Source organism: Lytechinus pictus, chromosome 2, assembly GCF_037042905.1.
Source record: "Lytechinus pictus isolate F3 Inbred chromosome 2, Lp3.0, whole genome shotgun sequence".
NCBI classification, from domain to species: domain Eukaryota; kingdom Metazoa; phylum Echinodermata; class Echinoidea; order Temnopleuroida; family Toxopneustidae; genus Lytechinus; species Lytechinus pictus.
Window position 1 is genome coordinate 8,067,390 of NC_087246.1, and position 24,650 is coordinate 8,092,039.

The window sequence follows — 24,650 nt, forward strand, 5'->3', positions numbered from 1 at the left end:
ATAATGGCCCCACTCACAATCATTACCATTGTATTCTTCATTATTTGCATCATATGATTTCTTTACTGCTTTAGATTATATTCTTCTCAACACACATCAATGGTTCTAGATTCGCAAATGCACTTTATACTGACAGATAATGCCATCAGTCACTATTTCTTTCAATTACTGTTTGGAATGGGCAATCTCATTGCAATTATTATAAAGTATATTAAGCCAATGTTATTGACACTTTATTCAGACAATCCTATGAAAGATGCATAAAGCAAAATAGAAAATTTGATCTGGGCCTTGTATGACACAGCTTAGTAATGGATTGCACAATAGATGTGTATGCTTGATTGACCATTATACATGCAATAAATGTAAAGAGTATAAAACCAGCCTTATCATCAAGTGGTATAAATTGGGCTGGGGAAGCTTACCATTCCTTTTAACTCCTGGTAGATCCACTGCATTACACACTGAAAAAAAGAGAGAATTAACCTGAATTTACATTGATTTGAAAATTTTTCAAATAGCCACTCCCCTGAAAATTACTGTAAAGGAAACTTCCAACCAAACAAATATGCCACTAATAACAACTAAAAATGTTTTACTCAAGTAACTTCGTGATTGGCAATTTGTAAGCTTTATTTTTCAAGTTCCCCATCACCTCATTTACTTTTACACAGAATTGTTCAATGATTATGGAAACAATGAAAACTTAAAATGCCATAACTTTATATTGGTAATATGACTCTGATGACGTTTTCAGGTTTACTCATTTAATTTCCTTGAAAAAAAAAAAAAAAAAATTTCGACTACCTATGGGTATCTGATAAGCTGTGAAACCTTTCTAAAGAATGACCCACCTTTGACCGATAGTGACCTCATGTCACCTGGTACCTCATGATAGGCCATCTTGATACTGACATGGCCCAGGTAGGCCATGGGCGTGGCCATGTCAAGGGCCAGGTCCCGATAGTACAGGGCCAACAGACTGAATGTAGACCTGGTATTAGGTTCCAGCTTCTCCATGATGGCGTGGTACTCATCAGTCCGGGTCGTGGAACTTGTCAATTCGATGCCTGGCCTCTGAAAGTAGGCCTCCAAGGAGTCCAGACTCTGCAAATAGGAGCACATGGGTTATTCCTGAGAATCTGGAAGATCAACTATCATTCCAAAAGATGATTATTCCTTGGTAAGTAACAGACTTGTAAACATTACCCCCCCCCCCCCCGAAGGAAAAGCAGTAGGGGGAAATCTATATGTAATGTTCTGAGTTAGGATAACATTGAAGTTGTTCTTGGTGTTCTTTATAGGAGCCACAAAGTGACTGTATCAAATAAAAAAGTTGATATTCCTGCATCAGGTAAAGTTCTCGAACCCAATTACAATGTTATCCACAATCTGACCAATTCAATACATCCCTGCAATCCCAGACTCCCCTGTGATAAAAAAGGGTTTGATCCTTGTTGAAGTAAGAAACTTCGGTACTATTCTCCATCTAGTACTCATAGGAAGTATCAAAATGAATGGTTCAAGAGGGTAATAATTGGAGGGGAATTTGTTGTAGAATCTGACCCTGACAAAAACTGAAAGATTGAAATTGAAAGAGTGAAATGCAACACATATAGTTATATGCTGATGGATTAATTACATTGCACATGGACTAAAAGTATGTTTCTTTTGAGTGAAGTGTACTGGCCTCTATATATTCTAAATATTTACCTGTTGGAGCCTCTTGTAGTAGCCTGGTGGTCTACCATCTTGGATCCTGGACCTAATGCTGGTCAGAAGAGCATTCCAGAGCTCCTGGACTAAACGAGGGAAGATCTGTGGAAGGAGCTGCTTGTAAAGAGTACCTAGGTTCTCATCTATGTAGTCTAGAAGCTCCTCCATACACTGTCAAGCAGAGAATAGACAAATGTTACTCAAGCAGTGATATAGACTTACAGTTGGAGTCAAGTTTACATACACCTAGACAATTCTATACAAACTGTTCATTTGCCCCAATCACATAATACACCATATCTTCAAATATCTTTGTCCTATCAGAACAAATTTGGTATCAAACAAAGAACAAATCTTGACCTCTTGCCCAAAAGCAATGAGAAAAAGGGTAATTGTATCGAATAAGATCAACTTTTGAAATGGCCTCACTTTAATGTACAGTAACATATTTTTTAATTAGATTACCACTTGGATAAATTTCAACATGATCTAGAGAAATGATCTTTCACATCATTTGAAAATCCTGACATCACAGTAATATTTAATCATTTATAAAATTAGGTTCTACACTGTAATGACCCTAAAAGGTGTTTGTTCTGGGGTCCATTGAAGAGAGAGTTGCATTTTCTTGAAAATCATACACTAGGCCCAACTGTGTTCTTCTGATTGGTTGATGATCAAGTTAGGCCTATGTTTCATTCCTGGAGGTGTGTTTGATTGCAATTCTTTCTGCAAAGGGCCCCAAGTGTTTCCTAATAAATTGGAATTACAGTTGAGGTATTCACTCAGAAAAATCATTACAGCCATACCAAACCATAAAACAAAAACTGAATTCATTCAAATCATATGAAGTACATTTGAGAAGTGTACCTCTTCGCTGGTCTGACCCTTCTGTGGGTTGACAAACTTGTCAAGATGTTTGTTGACCTCCTGACTAAGACGATAGGCAATCTTCTTTTCAAGGAGACTAGACATGTAATGGATGTCATGACATGCCCTCTGGGTCAAGCGTCTCAGTGTACTGAGGGTCAGTTTACCAGCTTCAGCAGTCTGGTGGTGGGCAGCTAGCTGGTTGCAGTTAGCTTCCCATTCTAGGAGAGTGGGTAGGTTGTCCAGGTAGCCACGGACATGCTCAATGTTGTTGAGTGTGATGCATAACTGGTGATAAAAGCAGGAAGAGAGGGTCAGTGCATGAAGAGAGATCAGAGCACAGAGAGAGGTAGGGAAACAAGGATTCACTGACATTTCTCCTGCAAAAAAAAAAATCATCTGAAAAATCTTCAAATAAAACCAAGGAGAACTCTCTCTTAAAACCAAACTCTTATCTTAATCCTCACACTATTCTGGACCAAACATCACAAAAAACCTTATGTAACCTGAAATCTTGTTTCAGAAGCAAATGGAATGGGGGAGTTTATGTAAAACTGTAAAACTTTGCAAGAACATTAAACAGAAGAAGCCATAAGGTTCAACAAGTACATTTTATTTGAGACTAAGGAACCCTTCAACAACTTTTAAATTCCAAGAAAGAATTATAAGGTGTACAAGATACCTTGACTGACATACATTCAAAGAATGTTGCCAAGAACATTTTTTGTAATGCTAGATTACGATACAAACAAATGTTCTCTGCATCACTTTTGCTCAATGTTCACCCTTTCAATCAACTCAAAAAACATCTCAAGGTGAAGTATTTACACCAGAGTGAATCCTACAATATGACCAATATGAAATAGATGTACACATATAGCTCTGAGACTTATGCAATGTACATGGTGGTCAATGAATCTATCTGCAATATTACCTTATCCTTGATATCAAATTGTCCATCTTTACTTGTCTTATAGAACCCATTGGATTCCAGGATACAGTGGATCTTACATGCATACAGTTTGGCTCCTTCACATATCAGCTGGAGAAAAAGAATGAAAGAGAAAACAATACTATAATATCTTTGGAAAGTTTAAAACAAAGCAAGGAAATAAAAGGGGTCCGTTTCATCAAATGTTTTGTAATTTACAAATTTGCAATAACAGTTCAACGGTATTCAAATTATTCAATTTTATTGGCAGAGAGTAAACTTGTTATATTATGCATTTGTTCTTATAACAAGTCTTTATGAAATGGGATCCTGATCTCACATGCAGTTTAGCAATTTCACAAGTCAGCTAAGCATTAGAAAATGTCTCTTTTCTGAACAGATTATGCAAATGACTCCTTGAGCATGTAGTCTTGAAATCCCTTGAATTCTCTTCTCTTTCAACTCTTCTATAATTCCAGGCCCCCTAATTTCTTCCACACATTTATATATCAACACTGGTTTCCTTCCCTTCCTTCTGCCCTTTAGATTTATCCTTCTACCAAAGTATGGTGTCATTCCTCACAATGCGGCAACGATACTGCATAAGAAATATTTTTAAAGCGATCTTGGTTAGAATGTATGAGTTTAATATGCATCAAAGAATAACCCCAAGTCAGTCTTACATCAGTTAGCTTTGTAATGGCCATACAACGGCTGTTTGGACATTCGTATCCTATGCTCTGCCATTCTTGTGTAACCTAAAACGAAAGTGAATAATGTACATTTTCATTGATTTACTAATACAATCAATAAGGAATAGCATATTTCTAATATTCATGTTAGTCTCAAAATCTCAAAAGGCTTCTTCATATCTTGGGTTTAAATTTCAAAGGTGTAAACTTTGATGATAGGAATGGCTTCTTTTGTTTTTCAAAACAAAAGTATAAAACTGCATCAAATTATTATGGACATTTATAAGAGAAACACATTCATAAAGAGTAAATTATTTGTCTCTAAATAATGACTACTTCATACTATATAATGGGTTCACTCAATCATGATTTGATTGCATTCTTTTGTATTCATTAGCACTGGCACATCACACATTCTTGACACTATGTCTTCTCCTTTACTTTCAACCAGTGCATGGGCTTTTTACATACAAACTGTTCTTTTTTAAGATCTAGGTATATACTGCAATTTTTATTTATAACAATACAAATCTTTAAAAAAAAACATGTTTATTACCCAAGAGCTAAGAAAACATTAATGCTTGGAAGTGAGCAACCAGAGGACATTATGCTTTATTCCCTCACTGAAGTACTTGGTAATAATAATGAATAATGCCTTATCAAATGGAACTAATGGAAAGGTCACAATATTACAAAATTATGTCACTACCTAAAAGCCTTTTGTAGAAATATGAATCCACACTAAGTAACACATTTAGAATCCAAATAAAAAATATGGTAACTCACCTTCGCAAAGCAAGCCTGGACATCAACGGCCGAGTTGGAATACTTGACGACTTCATGGACCAACTTGACATCCTTGTCAAGTTCTAAAGCCTTGTGGACACGACTGAAGGTCTCATGTTGAAAGGTAACCAACCAGTAGGTGAGAGGCACCTGGAACCAGATGCTATATTGTTCTAACTGCAGTCTCTCACTGTTACGACAATCGGAAATGATATATGATTTATTTTATTTGCCTTTACAGCACTTTCTTTATCAGAAATCATTAAATTTTTGGTACATATGGCATGATACATTTTTAAACTTGTAATGTGAAACAAATTCATTAAACAAAAGAATTGCAAATCAAACAGATATGAAGGTGTTCAGTAAAATGTAATGGTAATCTTATTTATCATGAAAAATATATAAAAATAAGGAATACAGGAATGCTCCACGCAATATTATAGGCAACTGAAATTATTGAAAATAAATTACGCAAATTTTAATGGTCAAGAGAAAATTTGTAATAGGAGACTAGAGTCTACACTTTGTGAATGATAACAAATTTTCTGAATCAAGAATTCAGGTCTCAACTTCAGACTTCAGTCATGGATATTTACTAATTGACCATTATGGTCAAAATATGTCACATGCAACAAGCAAAAGGAAACTTTCATAATAACAGAAGGCAAATAGGATGGAAGATTCAGAAAGAAGTTGATTTATTCATTCTCATGCATGCTGCAGTCCCAAAGAATTGAGGACCAAGGATCTACATAATTGTTATTTTTTCCTATCTGTATAATACCATCCTCTTTCCCTGCCATCACCCTGATATATCAACATTATTTCAAACTCACTTTCCAGTGACATTCTTCTTGAGGATAGAAACCAGATTCTTGACTGCCATATAGAGCGCTAGACCAGCCTTGCTAGCTTCAGCAATGTTCTGAGGGAACCGTCGGTAGCGGGCATGGTACTGGTTCAGACGTATGAGGATAATATCCTGAAGATATTTGGATACCTGCCGATCAATCTCTATGGTGACTGTCGAAAAGAAATCTACATGGAATCTGAAAAAAAAAATTATTATTACAATGAAAACAAGCAAATTACAATTTATGTTCACGTTTTTCAAAAGAAATGTTGTACTATATATATATTTGAATATCTTTACAAACCAATAGCACTGTCACAATTCTTGTAAGTACTGAATACATCATTATTTTTGCATGCAGATATTTTTCGGCACGTCTCAACCTATTCTTCATTTTCATGCTCTTAGTAATATTTCTTGTGAAATTGTAAATAAAGAGATATTTTAGCATTGTTTGAGTCATGAAATATTAACACTTCCACAATAATTTCAGCTATCCTGTAACATTAGATACGAAATCACTTAAGAAGAATGTTGTAAGAATTTACCTGGAAAAGAAGTTTTTATAATCCTTCTGGTTCTTACAGTAGATGGTGAATCGAGACAGGAGTTCAGCATATCTTGCTAAGAGATCAACAAGCTCCCCAGGTTTCTAAGGAAAACATTCAACAAAATATTACATGAGAATGGAGATTCAATAAAATTTGTTCAAAGAATTCATCTTTAACCCTATCTAGGCCGGGGTATTTTGGGAGTTCATATGGCAGGGGGGGGCCTCCCAGGCCCCCCCTTGAGATCTCAGCCGTCGACCGCGCGATCGCGCCGAAAATTGGCACGCGGGTTGCCTGGGACATAATCTACAAAATTGTATAGTAATTTATTTCATGCGAATCGCTATTAAGTGATTATGCTAATTTATGCGTAAATAGTATGCGAAATCATACTTTTTCCTCTAACTCCCTAAATAAAGCTCCAAATGTTCTAATATTTGGTGTAGAAACTCTTTGTGGTGTTCTTAGCAAGTGTACATGAAAAAAATTGCGATATCAAATCATTTTCTTATGTATTATATTGTTTTTTGCAATTTCTTATGTATTTCCTTGTTTTTTGACCTTTTGTTTTTCATTGTTTTTTTTCAATGGAATTTGTTGGGGACTCGTCTGGGATCATAAAAAGCATAAAATAAATACATTTAGACCAGCAAAACTAAAAATAATCATACATTTATGAATTTTGGTTGAAAACACAATTTGCTTTGACTTTGTACACAAAACCACGTTTTTGAGCAATTTTTGGTCTGACATGCACTTACATAATGTTGCATAATTTCGGAACCACGTACTCTGGTGACGCAAAATTGGTCTCAAAAGTTGCGCAAGACTTGAAAGTAAAAAGTCAGCGAGCGGCGCAGTCAAAAAATTTCGCGCGGCGAAAATATCACGCGATTCGTTGAGGGGGGGGCCTCCGAGGCCCCCCCCCCCGGCCTAGATAGGGTTAAGAGATATGGCCTATAAGGTGTTCACAATAGTTCTCTTTTGTATCTATTGTCATGTGAAGCTGCGTGATATGATATAAAAATATTATGAGATTGGAACTTAAAAGAAAATATTATCATAGTTCCATGATCGAACTCTGTATATAAAGGGGCTGTTGCACAGTATTTTGATGGCAGAAAGTAACCTAAAAGCAACTTCATTGTTATTCTCTAAAAGAATTTGGGGATTATTTTCATGTGTTCAGTGTAATATTTCCACTATGTAACACTGCACTATGGACAATAACGAATCTGCATCTAGATTTGACACGACCAAACTCTTATTTCATCTTTTCTTTTCTCTCTGTGTTTCTACTTATTTATCATTTGTCCTCTTTTTTTCTCCTTTTGTTCTTTATGAGAATATCATGCTGTGTACAGTATGGCTCTATTAAAATAATACTTACTAGTGATCCTTGTGAGAGAGGAATGGCATCAAGGTCAGTAAGGATGTACTTCCTGGTGTCATTACGTACCACTGACTCTAACAGTTTCATCACTAGCCGATGGACGGGGGTGTCATGGTCACGCCAAATAGACATCGAAAGCAGATTCTGCAGCAATTGTAATCTACAAAAAAAGTAGCACATTCAATATTTCCCCTGTATCAGCAGCTCAGAAATAAACAGTGGTCAATGAATGAGTTAAAATATCCGTAACAGGAGGTAAAGGAATAGTTCTATATTCATGAATATAAGGACTCAATAGTTCATAGATTTCAATTTTTCTCTCTAGGTGATTAAATATATTTCTTCCATTCAGGTGTTCTAAAAACACATTCCAACATAAATTTATATAGGCTGCATGTAATATGATTATATCTTAAAGGAAATAGAAAGTTTACATACAGATCAAAACAAGACACGGGATATATATTAGGTACACAAGTCCAACTATCCAACCACTTCCTTTACTGTCAAGGAAAGGAGGAAAACACTAAGCAAACCTTGGACTGAGTGTTAATATATAAAGGGCTGGAATTGATTAAGATCTAAACAACAGAATATCCCCTTGTTTCCACAGAAAATATAGAAATTATATACACTTCTAGAAAAAAAAATTAACAAAATTTGCAACATTCTTCTAAGTGCAGGTCTGTTGTAAAAAGAGATGCGATTAAATGCAAATTTACTTTCAACCAATCCATATCCAGCATTTGAGACTTGCATTGTATGATTGTTGTGTTTGAATGCAGATCTTTCAGCAGCGGGACCCACAATAAATGCTAAATTCATTGAGGTTTCATTCTTACTTGCAGTTCTTGTTGGCATTGTCCAGTCCTATGAGGTTGGTTGGAGGGAAGAATGGTTCACAATCTGGAAGGTTAGCCAAGCACTCATAGATGTAACTACTGATGGAGTTTTCAACAATGGCAGTCTATTTCAAGATTAAAATGAAGTATGCAATACAATAATGATATCACTTACTTGCTGCCAAAGTGTCAAGAGGCATGGCGGGCATTAACAAAAACTGTTCTTTGGTGAGACAGACAGAAAAATGTTCAAGAATAGTATCAAAACTTGGCATATCAACATGTTAAATATCAAGAAAATGAATAGTTTATATGCAAGAAATGAGTGCTGATGAACTTAGTGAGAAAATCAATCCCACTTCTACCTAAACCATACAGGTACTTTTTTAAAGACTCTTATCAACATCGAAAGCAAGACTTCAACAGACATTGTAAGTGAAATTCATAAAGACATAGTAAACGAAAAATACTCTTACACTTGTGTGTTATTACTTTACTTCATGCAATGCTTCTGGCAGCCTTTTTTAAATTTTACTATTTTCAATATCAAACGAATGTTATCTGCAAGAGACACATTCACACAAAACTGTGTGAAAACACTACGTTTCAATATGAATCAAGCTTTTCCTCAGAAATGAACATTTTAATTACTAAAGATTGTAAGTGAATAATATGCTTCCATATGTGAGGATTTACTTTCATGCAAAGCATTCTAGCAGCCTATTGACATTTTACTCTACATTCACACAAAATCTTTTGATTTTGGAAGGAAATACAAATATATAAACAGATAACTGGAAGAAACAGAATAAAGCAATAATATCGCATTGGCAAATAGTGCTAGAAGATTAAAGAAATGTTCTTCTGGAGTAGCTTGTTATAACTGATATATCATAGACTGATAAAACTAGAAAATATCTTTCAAACTCATTCCAGGAAACAGTCATTAAAAATTAGGACAGAGCAAGAGTAATAAACAAAAAATCTTAAACATAGATTCACAAAATGGGTAATTGTAAAAATACCATTTCCATTTGAAACTGGCAATCTTACAACATGTTGAATCTCTACACAGATGCCCAATTTTTAATGATTATTTTATGTAAATATGTAATAACCTCCAGGGAGCTGCTTTCAGGATTACTGTGCACAAATAACAAATAATTTAAATCATTTGTAAGGCAAACCGTTCAAAACTGAAATTCAGTGAATTTCTTTTAAACTCTTTCAAAAGAAATTATAAATATATATATATATATATATATATATATATATGCATGCTGCACAATACTGATACTCACAAGTATTACAAATATGAATAAATGAAATAAAAAGACAATGAATACATTGAAATATTACCAATTTGATCCAAGAACTGAAGTTGGATAGCAATGAATGACGGAAGAAAAACAAAGTTACACGACCTTTTTGCAAATTATTTTGAATCTGTAATTTATAAAACATTCTTCAAATGAGCAACACTCCTATAAAATGTTTCAGCAACAGAATAAGTTGCAATCAGGATTTGGATGTTGTATACTAAAGGCATTAATCCCTAAACATGTTGCAAGCCTAAAATCTGATATGCAAATACAATAAGATATTGAAGAGTATTATCAGTAATAACCTCCCCCATGATAAAGCTCACAGATGATTATGAAGATTTTTTTTTTTTATTGTTTTAGCTGAAAAAAAATAGTGAGCTTGAATCTAACATAAAATTGTATAACCATGTCTGCTCTATGCGAGTGCGTTGTGTTGAAGCTCAGTGTAAAATTAACGACATACATACTGATACAGACTTACATTCTAGTACAGACAGTCTATTGTAATTCAATTTGTTTTTCATTGTTCACAGGAAATCAAAAAGTTTTCTGCAATTTCAATAGCTCTGATGATATTCAAATTATTTGGCGAGTATACAAATAGCGAATAGGCATGAGTGCGATGGTGCGAGATTTCGCATGAGGTGAAAGAAAGATGCTCTATTCAACGAGGCGTGAGCCGAGTTGAATAGAGCGTTTCTTTCTTTCACCGAATGCGAAATCTCGCACCATTGCACGAATAAGAATATTCGCTATTTGTGTTGTACAACGCCTCAGAATTTAGCGAAAATATGAAAAAAAACAAAGAGTTTATCCCTATAGTAATCTATGAAAAGGGAGCAAAAATACCGAAAGCAGAAAGCAAAATCCCACAAGCGCACATGACCTTGGGCAGCCTTGCGCATTTAGCCAGCTGGCTTATACGCGTATTGTTCATTTTTACTGAGCGCAATGAATTAAATCGTATTATGACGTCACCTCCTAAAGCCGTGCAACGGTACATTTTGGACAGTACATTTTGGATGGTACGTCTTTTGTGCAACGGTACAAATGTTTGACATTCAGCCTCCCATTTGCTCGCGTACAACAAGCTAAGTAGGCGTTGTACAATAAAAAAAAAAAAGATTTGATGAACCAAGACTTACTTCAAAGCGAAGCCATTCAGGTCTGTTCTCAAATAGTGTAGCCAACCCTTTGGGGTCACTGCCATAGATAGTCACTGCAGACTCAGCCATCATCTCTGCATGGATCTTATATAGAGCTTCCCTCACAAAGCGATCATTGATCACCAATCCTCCAAGTTTACCATTCACCATCTGCTGAGGTACAAACTTTTCACCGTAGTCAAACTCTGAACCTTGCCTTCGCAAGCTTGACCTATTGGGGGATCTCCGTACAGTTTTATCATCCTTGGGCGGATCCATCTTTTCGGACAGACTACCAGTTAGAGAACTGTTATTGCCTTGGTTGTTGTTATTGGGAGTCAAAGAAGAGAGTGGAGGGGAAGAGTCTGTCTCGTCAAAGGCACTCTCCTCAGGTAATGGCTCCATGATGAGTTCTGGTGGTGCCATCTCTATTTCTTTCAATTTGCGAGTGAATTCTAACTGAAAGTCAAGTAAAGCTGACAAATACCTGCAAAGAATTTCGACAAATAAGATTGAGTTCAAAACAATATTCAAGGGACTACAAAATATCAGTGATAATATAATATTCATATTCAGATGGGGACATTAAGTTTTCTATAATGAACAACTTTACATCAGCTTTCAAGACCAGCATGTATTTTAAAGCTCTGTATACTTCCCCTAGATCACCTCATAGTAAGTTGTGATCTCATTTCTCCTTGCCTGACAATTACCATAACAGGCTAAGGACTGTCTGTCATGGGATAGGAAAATTTGATGATCCCAAAATAGGCAGCTATACTACAGTATTTCTCACAAATCATGCAGCAGCAAAAGATAATCCATTCCCTCTGTAAGTGAAAGACAGACTACCTAAAATGTTTATTGATAAAGAAACTTACATGATGTTTTGTGATAATTTGCTGATTCCATTCTGGACTGCAAACTGATTTAGAACATGGTGGCTCAGTCTACTTAACCTTCCATCCCATGGAGTTTTCTCCTTATCCTGTCTTGACTGCAAGTGAAACAGAGAGGTAGGAAGCAAGGGTAAAAAATGGATAAAACATATAAAGAAAACAGAAATATGGAATATCAAAATTCACACAGATAATGAACAAACAGAACAGAGATATTGGGTATAGTACGAAATCCACAGCAACAATAACAGTTTAGAGTGAGAGAAAGTAACTGAGAAGATTTTGACTCAAACTTTTACATTGAATATGAACCTTTTTGGCTAGTGAAATTCCCAAAATGTAAGAAGATTAACCATTCTCTGCAAGCTGAATCAATTCTGAGGTTGTAATATTGACAATTCTTCTTCTATTGATAATTTCTTTGAATTCTACTTAACTTATGGCATCATTGGTATTTCTTCTTGATTTCTTTTATTTTGCAATCACTGGATATTTTTCTTTATTTAGATGTTACTCAAGTATTTCAGCCATTTGATAGCTTCTCGAATAGGAAGGTGACAGAAAGCAATAAATTTTGAAATTGTTGGATTGAATTTTACGAACATGCGAAAGTGTAACATTAGCATGCAGAGTTAAGCACTAACCTTGATGTGTTTTCCTGCATCATGTTTCTGAGCAGCGGTTACAAGCTGGTGGTAGTATGAAAGCGCTCTCTCATCTCTCTCTGGATGATTCTCAGACTGTTAAAGTGTGAGAAAGAAAAATCAATGGACATTGACTGTGTTTCATTCTGAGGTTTGGTCAAGTACTGATAAGGAAGGGGGAGGGGAACACCATGTAAACTCGCAACTTAACTTAGCATGACATGTCAACACCTAATCTCAGAATGATGGTCAAATTCAAGCTCTTTTTGAAGTATAAAACATAAATTATATGAGCCCTGGTTCCGGTTTCATAAAACTTGTTGATAATAAATGCTAGAATTCTATGACAACTTGCACTCAATCAATCAGATTGCACAATTATCAGTTTCTTGTCACACTTGATGTTGATAAAAAAAGGTTTATCACATGGCATTGACAAGAATGACTGTAAGTATAAGGTAGCAAAATGAGAGTATAAAAGTAAATTCTTCCAGAGTATTTGTACATGCTTAAAGGAGAATAAAACTCTTGGAGCAAGTTAGCTTTTGTGAAAGCAGAAAAATCAAAGAATAAGATCAACAAAAGTTTTAGTAAAATAGGACTAGCAATAGAAGAGTTATGAGAATTTGAATGTCGAGATCACTAATGCTGTGGAGATCCTCCCATTGGCAATGCGACCAAGATCTATGATGTCACAGATGAACAACTCTCCCCTTTTGGACACTGAAAATATACCCCAAAACATCTCTTTTTGCTCATTCTAATCATATGACAAACAATTCATCAATGATATAATGTTGTGAAACCTCTGTACTTGTCCTCTCATAAAGAGAACACCTCACCTTGTGATAGATTCTATAAAAGTGAGAATATAAGTGGAATAAGTACTAAAGTAATGAGGGAGTTGTACGTGTGTGACATCACAGATCTTGGTCGCATTGCCAATAGAAGGATCTACATGGCATTAGTGATCTCAATATTCAAATGCTCATAACTTTCTTATTATTCATTCAATCTTCCTCAAACTTTCAACAATATGTTTCTTTGATTTTTCTCTTTGATATGGATTCAGCTGGTTTCAAGGGTTTCATTCTCCTTTAAGGTATGTATATTGGGTTGATACATCAATTTGTACTAAGTAAAAAATTGAATAGATAGGAGCCCACAAAAAATTATGGCTGGGGTGATCCCCTTCAACTAAAATTAATTCTTAAAGAGATTAATTCAATTCATTGTATTTTGTTTTTCTTGTTATCATACAGGCAAAATGTAACATAGCACAAAGATGATGCAGATCAATGCAATAACAGAACAAAATTATGTATACTGAGAAGGTAGCAGCTATGAGGGAAAACTGTTATATATAAAATCAATTATATGAGATTTCATTGGTCTACATAATAACAGAATTTACTTGTAATTGAACCATCTGCAGTACAATGTGACCTTTGACCTTACCTTTATCCTAAGGTAGTGCATCTTGAGATGAAGTTTACCAGTCACTTGTGAACTCATGACCTTAGCATGACCTCTCTGGAGTCTATACCAATCCTCTGTGATAGTAGCTGCCTCTATCTTATCCAGGGGTATTGTGATCTGACCAAGGAAGTCGTCTGTGCATTTGTTGATCCCGTGCTTCATGTGACGAAAGATGCTATGTTGGATGGGAGATGGATGAAGAAAGACAATTTTTATAATATAGGGTATTTATATTGCGCACATATCCACCTTGTTAGGTGCTCAAGGCGCTCCTATATTACCCGGCTAAGCTAGGCGTTCATAGCGCACACAGCTTTTTAAGGAATTACTTCCTACCGGTACCCATTTACCTCACCTGGGTTGAGTGCAGCACATTGTGGATCAGTTTCTTGCTGAAGGAAATTACGCCATGGCTGGGATTCGAACCCACGACCCTCTGTTTCAAAGTCCGAAGACTAATCCACTGGGCCACAACGCTCCACAAATATAACAAATATATAACAAAATTATAACAAATTTTGTTTTAAGAATAGGATAGCCATATGAATCCCTTGGCAATATGGTCCAAAAATGAGTTTATGTCAAATTTACAATGATAGGAAATAATGATGGAATGTATCAAGTGCTTGTATATTCTTGCACTTTGAAGAAATAAGATAGCAGTTTGTCATAATGCTAATATGAAATATAAACAGGAATTGCATCCACTCTATAGGATGTATCAGGAGCTAATTTTCATTGTTACAATGTCTTAAGACTGGCCACAATATCACTTGAACTAGTTATTAATAAAAAGTTTACTATCAATCTTACTGCTTAATCATTATTCCAAGCCACATTTGTATTGCCATTCAATGTAACAAAAGGAATTACAAAACTATATATATTCTTCAATACACATCTATACACATCAACCAGACAGTTTGCCACACATGGCAGGAACCAGATCGGCAGAAAAACCCATATAACCTTAGTGATTATAAAACTTGATGTTGAATATGATTAGAAATCTTCAGTTGGCTTAATACAAATTGTTCATTCCACTTCTGCAACTTTCTTAGCTGCAGGAAGAATCAAATCATAAAGTATCAAGCAATCAACCCATTAGTGTATAAAGTCAATGTTTGAATGATTTTATGAACTCACTTTTTGATACCAGCAAGTTTGTGTTCTGCTTCCAGACTCTTGCATGCATCCCAAAGACTTGTCTCTTCATCCAGGTCCCACATGGTAATGATCAACTCACCATCTAATCTATCCAACTCACTAAAATCACACAAAAATAAACTGCCAACTAGTCGTTGTACAAGCACAACAAATTCTTACAGAATCAAAATGAAGTGTCTGTATGTATAAAGCAATATTAAGAGACAAGTGATTCAAATATAAAAAAAAGAGTAATTTCTCTGTAAATAAACTTGGTATTCTGTTAAATGATAGGTCTCTGCTCATACGGGTATAAGCCCATGAGTGCTGATTTGACTTTTTGTCACTGGTTACTACTAGTTTTAATCATTTCATTGTGTTTGGCTTGTAAACTATATCTGATCTTATTATTGTGATGCTTTAAGAGTAGTAAATATTGTTTTCTTAAGTTTTTTTTTATTGTGACTACTTGATTTGGCTTCAGGGCTCTCCCTGTAATCTCAAGGGCTCTGTCCATATCAATTACAGACAATTATCCAGGTACTTTATATTTGATACTCACCTAAAAGCTGTAATAATGGGATGATTGGCATACGGGCAGGATTTCAAAGAATAAATGAATGTAGCATTTCCATAGCTCCAAGAAATATTTGATATTTGAGAATTACTTAGAACAAATTACAGCTATGCCGGGCAAGCAACTGGAAACTTTCAGGTTGTCAAAAATGACTATTGTTTGTAAGAAGGGAAATCCTATACTTTGGTGCCCAGAAGTGAAATTTTGTTGAAATTAAATCTTTTTAAAAATCCCCAATAGAGTTGGCATTTTGTCAGGTTAAATGCAAAGTTGGATTAGCAAAAATACAAGTCATTTAATGCAAAATAATGTCGAGAGCGATTTGATGTTAGTGAAAAAGGATTGTGAGAGCAACTGTCATAGGATAGTCTGTAGGATGTAAGGACACAATACATGAATAAATAATTACATTCTAATCTGAATGTTTGCCTACCATCCAAATGTGTTAAATACAAATGGACTACAAAGAATGCACATAAAATAATGTTGCAGCCACACCAACAAAACAGAATCTATACCAATCATATTGATTGAATTATCAACAATGATCAGTGTCAATCGCTTTTGTTTGTGCGACTGGGACATGGGAATGTTCTGTGAACACACTAATAACAACAAAAATATAAGACAAATCAGTAGAGATGAGTAATGATAAATAAAATGATTTCACGAAATCAATAAAGGTACTTACATGTCAAAGGTTTCATTCCAGACGGGATGCAAGGTTGCTGACTTGCATGATGTCCTATAGAGGGAGTTAGCTTCCAAGGAATTATTATGGGTTAGGTTGGGAGAAATAGGGAATGAATCAGACCCCTTACGTCTCCTCTCATCAGGTACAGCTAATGAGTGAACATGTAGATCTTGCTGGATATTCTGTTGTCTGGCATCTGATAATCAAGAAAGGTTTAGACAATTAGAAAAACAGCATGCTTTAAACTGATCAAACATACAATCCTGGCAATTTCTTGTCTACACAATGTTATAATAATTAATGATTAAATACACCTACTACAAATGGGTCTTCAATTCAATACAGATTCTACAAGATAGTGAGAAGATGTCTTTTGACTGAAGGTTTTTAATCTGAGAATGTGGGAATAACCATAGAGAGCCAGAATACCTAGGTAATGCTCAGTGACTTAGGATTTTAATCTATGAGCTACCATTAATCATCACTGATGTAGTGATGTTATGACATAAGTATATAACAACCATCTTTTACCTAGAAGAAGTTCTCACAATTAGTTGACTGTTTTTAGATAATAAGAGGTTGCCATGCAACAATGCTATATTTCTAAAACACAACTTTTCCCAAACTGCCCTTAATCTTTTTTAAATTTTAGAGATATAGGCCTGTATTCTCAAGTCGGGTTTAACTTAAACTCAGGTTTAAAGTTGTGGTTTAAGTATGGAGAGCCAATTGTTACATAAATCACTTACAGTAGAGATATCATACTTCAGCTCATTTGGCTCTAAAATCATTCATAATTGTCTAGGAAGTATAAATAGATGATTGTCTTCACCATCGATGAATCAAGAAAGAGCACAGTAAACATAAGAAACATACAACTCCATAAAAATGTTGATACTTTTGGCTTCCCATACTTAAACCACAACTTTAAACCTGAGTTAAACCCGACTTCAGAATACGGGCCATAAGGTTTTGACCCCCTGGAGACAATAACTTACCAACACCCAGGTGTTCCAGTGACTTCCTTCGTCTGTCCTTGCGGTTGAAGCTCCTATTCCTCTGGATGTTCCTAGAGAGACTATGATGATGGCTGGTCTCAGGTACAGATGTTTGAGGAGATAGGAATTTACTGCTACTGTTCCCTGAGGTTTGTGGGAGAGTGTTGGCGTGCTGCAGGGAATGCGTCTTGTGGCTGGTGAGCTGGTCGAGGCTATCGCTACGTGCCTGGTTCTTGTTGTGGGAGTGTTGCGGAGAGGAGCGCTGCTGGGAAGGGCAGCTACTGGATGCCTTATTGCAGTGAGTTAGGATACAGTATGGATCACTCATACCTGATAGGATAATTTCAAGACAAAGCAAGATTTAATATCATATGAACATAACTTGAGAATTATCTACATGTATGTCCTACTAGCTTAACCATACAGTTCAGTACTTCTGCAGAGCCATTGACATTTAAAAAAAAATCATTAAGAATGAAAAATATTTCCAAAAGCAATTTAGAAAACCAGTCATTAGAAATTTAAATCAATTTCTTTATGGCTAATCTACTGTCCTTAACACATTTCAAATCATGCTAAATGACAAATATGCATCATAATGTATGTATAATGTATATGATGGGTATATTATAATGTAGGCATACTCTCAGCATGTATACCATGTATGATGAAGCACTTACATATTACTTATATATATAGAGAGAAATGTCAGTGAATAAGAAAAGTAGAAAACATTAACATCACGTTGCATTATATCAACACAAGTTAATTCAAGAGCATGCTCGAATAGTATGTTGGCATGAAGAAGAGTGTCTTGGATGTTTGGTGACTGAAGATATATGAATGTATACTTGGATGAAGAAAAATACATTTCTTTTACTTTTCCTACTTCTTTTTGAGAACTTTTTTGATGAAAGAATAGGTGACTGTTTTCCACGACATAGTGTGTCCTTTATTGAAAGACAGAACAAGAAATTTAGAAGTACATATGTGTTTCTCAAACAGATTTTTTTAAAATCTGATCCATACCAGAAATAATCTAAAATCAAATGAAATGCCACATACATACATGTACATAATCTAACAAAATTTCAATTTTACAATCTTTTTAGTATTCAACTTACAGGTAAAGGTATAATAAAAATGAATAAGGAAACTAAGAATAGATGTTGACTTTAATGTTGTCCAATGAATATTATTCAAAATGCAGCATAGCAGGAAAGTGGTTTACCTTGTGACATATTCACAACTATATAGCAGATAAGGTTTATATTCATAATACCAATTTATTATTATATAAAATGAAAAAGAGTCCTCTCATCTACATACATGTAAAAACAGATATGTCATTTTAGGCTATTGTTGATTATACATGTCCATTATTAAAGAAAAGTGCAAGTTTGATATTGTGGTACTACTGAACATGTATTGGATGATTATTTTAATTCATGACATAATCTGAGGTATATGCTTTGTATTGGGATATTCTATGATTGTTGCTATTGTCATGATTTGTAAAATATCTGAAAATCAATACAAATTTAATAACTAAAAAATAATGCTTGAAACTGAAAAAAATGTGTTCTTGTAGCATGTACTGGTTCAGTAGTGATCAGATAACTATGGTGTGGATTTATCCAGAAAGTAAAAATATTTTAAGAGAAGTGCAGTATCAGAAGGGCTATTTACAAATATAATCATTCATTGAAATTCCATTGTTGATGCCAATAAGTAATGACTGATGACATGAGATGATATTTTATCATATACATTTTCATGAATGCCCAGTGAATGTCTGCTGTAAAGATGGTAGATTTGGTGATTAAACATGTATATCACAATCTCACCTTTCTTACAGTCTATTCTACTTCTCCTCCTTCCCACTTTCAAGGAGAGAAAACAAAAACAAAATCTGTACAAAAATCAATCTTTGCAAAATGGTGTTTGGCTTTAATAATCAATATGGATTTATTTATATTTTTGAGAGCTATATTACAACCATATTTTGTTTAATTGGTAACCTTTCCCCTTGAAATACTGAAACACATTCTACACAGGTACAATATATTTTATTAAATTAACTCTTAAGGTGCTTAAAATGTACTCCAGATTTTGTATTTGATTCAAAAGATATTTCTTATAAAATGCATCTTACTGCAATTCTATGTTGAGTATTCTTACTGCAAACAACCTCCACCCCACACCCAATAGGCTTGACATCAACATCCCTCACATGAAAAAAAAAACTTTAAATAAAATGAGCTAAAATTAATGAAAAATTGAAAATAAATAGATAAAATTAGAAGAAAAAAACCCACATCAACAATTTGATGAAAAATGGACAACTTCAAAGTTTAATAATACAGTATGTCAATCACTTTCTAAAATTTTCAGACAGAACTGTATTTGTCTTTGCAAATCCTCTTTTTAGAATTGTGGAATGTTGACATTCTGATGAGGAGGTAAACATAGAAATTGCAGCTCACGATTTGATCAACGTGCATGTGGGTAAACAATCTATGGAAAATACAACTCAGCATTAACGTCAACTAAAAGATAGTTCAAGGACTGCAGCTAAAGATAAGATAGAAACGTGCAGAAGATGATAAGTACACTCGTGACGTCCATATCAATGTTTATGTAGAGGAAATGTGAAAGAGAAGCACTTGCCTATCTACTCCGCCCAAAATATTTGAATAGTTAATTTTGTCTTTCAAACTAATGTTTGGGAACTATGTTTAGCACAAAAGTATAACACGGATGTTGTGGTGTGTAACAATAGCAACTAGCAAAAAAGTGATAAGTTAATGTTGAAAATACTAGTGCACTAGAATAGGTTTTAAAGCACTGTATAAGGTATAAGTTTACATATTGGGGGGGGGGGTCAAACATACAAATTTAAAAATAAAAAAGAAAACATTAAAAAAATTTACTCAATAAGATAAATGATAAGCTACATGTCTGTCTCAGACCAATTTCTAATGCATACTCTGGAAGCCAAGCTGAAAAGGGCATTGGCATTCAAATATAATACTGTAACATCTACTTGAATGATAACTGGGTACAATGCTACTTTACATCTATTTGCTCAGCAATATTAAAAAGTACACAATAAAATCTTCCCAGGAATGTGTTTACAAAGTTGCTAAATTACATATGATAAAACGTAGTTTTCAAGGGCAAAGGCCCTAGTCCAAACTCAAACAAATATAATACATATAATTGTGGTATATAATATTCTTATGCATTCAAAATATGACCTCTCATTGGAATAAAAGCAGCAAGCATTAGGTAATAAGTTTTCTATTATGACAATAGCATCAATGCATTAAAAAAAAAAATTAATGATACAGATTACAGTAAATGCAAGAGCATTGCTTGATAAATACCATGATTATTTAAAGGACTAAGCATCCTAGGTATGTACATATACAGCAGAAGGAATAACTACAATTTTGAACCTTTTACTCTCCACAGGAACATATAACAGACTACTCCTCTACCTAAATCTAACAACAGTTTAATCCGAAGGAAAAATATTCTGCATTGTGAATGCAAATCAACCCAATCCAAACCTGTTCAATTCCATTCAATTCCATATCAAATTCAATATCTTTTGCTAAATTATATAAACTCACCATTTGGATCCATTCCTTTGATGTCCTTAGCCTCCACTACAGTCACTCTAAGAAAAAAATGATCCGGCTGAATATAATGCAAAAATAAATAAAATATAAGATTTAATGTTAACAAGTGGAATGCCTCTGGCCGTCTCACCTGCATCACACGATTCAATATAGCAGCAGTGCTGATTTTGAAAACTACTATAACTCGCACAAGATGTTCAGTGATACTTGGTTACTCTTATTTCCACGTTTTATGAACTAGACCAATACACTTATAGAGATATGATGGCAATTCAACAAATACCCCCAACGTGGCCAAAGTTCTTTGACCTTACATGACCTTTGACCTGATCATGTGACCTGAAACTCGCACAGGATGTTCAGTGATACTTGATTACTATTATGTCCAAGTTTTATGAACTAGACCAACACACTTTCAAATTTATGGCTGTAATTCAACAAATACCCCAATTTGGCCAAAGTTCATTGACCCTAAATGACCTTTGACCTTGATCATGTGACCTGAAACTTGCACAGGATGTTCAGTAATACTTGATTACTATTATGTCCAAGTTTAATGAATCAGATCCATAAACATTCAAAGTTATGATGGTAATTCAACAGATACCCCCAATTCGGCCAAAGTTCATTGACCCTAAATGACCTTTGACCTTGGTCATGTGATGTGAAACTCACGCAGGATGTTCAGTGATACTTGATTAACCTTATGTATAAGTTTCATGAACTAGGTCCATATATTTTCTAAGTTATGATGACATTTCAAAAACTTAACCTTAGGTTAAGATTTTGATGTTGATTCCCCCAACATGGTCTAAGTTCATTGACCCTAAATGACCTTTGACCTTGGTCATGTGACATGAAACTCAGGCAGGATGTTCATTAATACTTGATTAACCTTATGGCCAAGTTTCATGAACTAGGTCCATATACTTTCTAAGTTATGCTGTCATTTCAAAAACTTAACCTCAGGTTAAGATTTGGTGTTGACGCCGCCGCCGCCGTCGCCGTCACCGTCGGAAAAGCGGCGCCTATAGTCTCACTCTGCTATGCAGGTGAGACAAAAAGGTATCAAATATCTAAACCATGTAATACCAAGAAACATATATTTACTCAATGCACATGGATCAAATTTTTTTCCCTCAGATATCTTGAAGTTATGAATAATAATAATAAACACTAATAATGTGGATCAATTAATGTAGCACTATCTATCTAGAAATGGTATATTCCAATTAAGGAACATTATTACCGACTTCAGATTAAGCTACCACTTCCAGCGCTCAGTGCATTCAAGGAATCAATCCTTCCAAGTACCCATGAATGCAACCTCTACTTCTCACACAGAGAAATTATTGAACTTATTGAACTCACTCGTTTGTTGACTTCTTCCTTTACTAGTGTACTGTGGGATGCATTAGGAACATGGAATATCTAGAAAGAAACAATGAATTAAAACATAACATAAACAACAATGGTTTTTCATTAGAGTTTGACATCACCTCCTGTACTGGGATCCATTTCATAAAACTTGTTAGAAATTCACAATGACAATTATAAGCTACTGAAATCCTTTAATCTGATTGGCTGATCATAAACTTGTTATAGAAATTGTGCATTTGTTATTATAAAAAGTCTTAATGTAACGGGTACCTAACTTCCATAACTGCCTCCCCTCCTCACTCAAAATATGTCCAGAACTTCTCTTCACCTTTCTTATTCCCTTCCACTTCTTAAATATATGTACAATGTAGAACAGACTATACTAAATATAAAAATATTCATAAACTATAATAAGTGAAACAGATCATAGCAAGTGACAAAGATGAAAAGGAATATTTCTTTCAAAAGAAGGGTCCATTTCCATGTCATGATGCAATAACTGTCACAAGAATGTACATGTATCAAAGAATTGAAACTATTTGAGACTTTTTTTAAACATTCTCAATTTATAAAATTTAAATTACCTGTATCTGTGATATATAGGAGTACAAATTTTTCATAATAAAATAAAGCACTCTTGCAATGAGGTCAAATTGGCAAAAGTATAGACAGAAAATACAGGTCAAACTTATTCTTAGCATTTCTTTTTTTTGTTGACTTCTCACCACACACACATAGAAAGGTCCACAATACAATAAATGGAAATTTATTTGTATTGTGATTCATATATTCAACGTCATCATATTAGCCTTGGAAAATGTAAAATGCCCACATTGGCCATTCTCAGATAAATTTCTTATGGATAGAGTAAACTACCAAATGGAAGTGACAGAATCGTGATGACTATATATAGCAAGCAAAGTGAATTTAATCTTAAATATATTTACACAGAAAACTTGTAAGCTTTATAAAGAGTTGTATAGTTTATACAATGATGGGGGCCTACGTGATCTCAGAATACTATAAGAAATATGTTTGTAGAGTTTTTATAAATTATTTTTCTTTCTCACTGTTCCTTGTTACTGTTAGTCCCAATTTAAGTTCCTATATCCTATATTCACATATTTTCTGTTGTATGGGTCCTGCAAATTTTTGAAGATTTCTTTGAAACTTGAACATAATTCAGTAGGTGTAATCTTAACTGGAGTCAAATAAGAACATGCACACAAAGCTGTAGAAGAAAACAACATACATCTTGTTATCTCTCTCTTACTCTATTGAAAATCCCATTTTCCATGTACTTTAAGTACTTTTTAAAATCATTTTATTATTTTGTACTATATTTCATTTATTTTTAAATTATTATTTTTTAATTTTTTTATTCACTTATATATTTAATTATCTATTCATTTATTTGTTTACTTGTTATCTATAATAATATTATTATACGTTATTTTTTATCATTATTATTAGGTTGTAGATCTCTTTGAATGATCTACTTACCCTTTGAAGATGTCCAACGAGTTCCAATGGGTTAAACTTCATACCGTCCACCTTACCAAGAGGATGAAGGAGTGTTTGTAAGATAGCAGAGTAAAACTCCTTAAACTCCATCTAAAGAAAAGAAACAACAACAATAACAGAAAGGGTTGTCTAAAGAAAATGGTTTCAAATACATGTACATGGATCTGATTTAATGTGACTGAGCTTTGACTGGAACTGGTAAACTTAAACGATGAATATGATGGTAGCACTTCACAACTAAATTCTTGTACAGTTGATACACATTATGAGACGAATTTGACGAAAACAGTGCAATACAGATGAAACTCAGTTTATTCTAGGAATGTTTATAGAGAACTGAGATGCTTACAGGCACAGTGTCAGTTTCTAACACCATTTTGAAAAGGCAAAAGTTTCTGACATGATCAAAAAGCAAAATCATGACAAATGTCAACATATTCATGTATGCACCTATATACAATGATGACGTCCAAATGTGCTGATTAACACTGCATCAAACAACTGATAAAGGAAATAATAATATTCACTGTGTTAAATACTGTGCATGATGAAACA

General features: G+C 34.3%; 1 protein-coding gene across 3 annotated transcripts in view; it reads right to left on the reverse strand.

Annotated features, from left to right (window-relative positions):
* Positions 1-24,650, reverse strand: part of LOC129254900 (BAI1-associated protein 3-like) — a 45,379-nt gene that overhangs the window by 6,503 nt on the left and 14,226 nt on the right. For all 3 annotated transcript variants that reach the window (XM_054893439.2, XM_064108462.1, XM_064108459.1), the window contains exons 4-24: positions 24,075-24,185; positions 22,563-22,622; positions 21,183-21,249; positions 17,545-17,874; positions 16,544-16,742; positions 15,276-15,395; positions 14,109-14,304; positions 12,651-12,746; positions 11,989-12,104; positions 11,108-11,594; positions 8,638-8,762; positions 7,793-7,955; positions 6,400-6,503; positions 5,835-6,047; positions 4,996-5,185; positions 4,201-4,275; positions 3,521-3,628; positions 2,587-2,874; positions 1,714-1,887; positions 855-1,107; positions 426-464 (exon numbers count right to left, since the gene is read on the reverse strand). In XM_054893439.2, the coding sequence (XP_054749414.2) occupies positions 426-464; positions 855-1,107; positions 1,714-1,887; positions 2,587-2,874; positions 3,521-3,628; positions 4,201-4,275; positions 4,996-5,185; positions 5,835-6,047; positions 6,400-6,503; positions 7,793-7,955; positions 8,638-8,762; positions 11,108-11,594; positions 11,989-12,104; positions 12,651-12,746; positions 14,109-14,304; positions 15,276-15,395; positions 16,544-16,742; positions 17,545-17,874; positions 21,183-21,249; positions 22,563-22,622; positions 24,075-24,185 (3,514 nt within the window). The remainder of the gene's footprint in view (positions 1-425; positions 465-854; positions 1,108-1,713; positions 1,888-2,586; positions 2,875-3,520; positions 3,629-4,200; positions 4,276-4,995; positions 5,186-5,834; positions 6,048-6,399; positions 6,504-7,792; positions 7,956-8,637; positions 8,763-11,107; positions 11,595-11,988; positions 12,105-12,650; positions 12,747-14,108; positions 14,305-15,275; positions 15,396-16,543; positions 16,743-17,544; positions 17,875-21,182; positions 21,250-22,562; positions 22,623-24,074; positions 24,186-24,650) is intronic.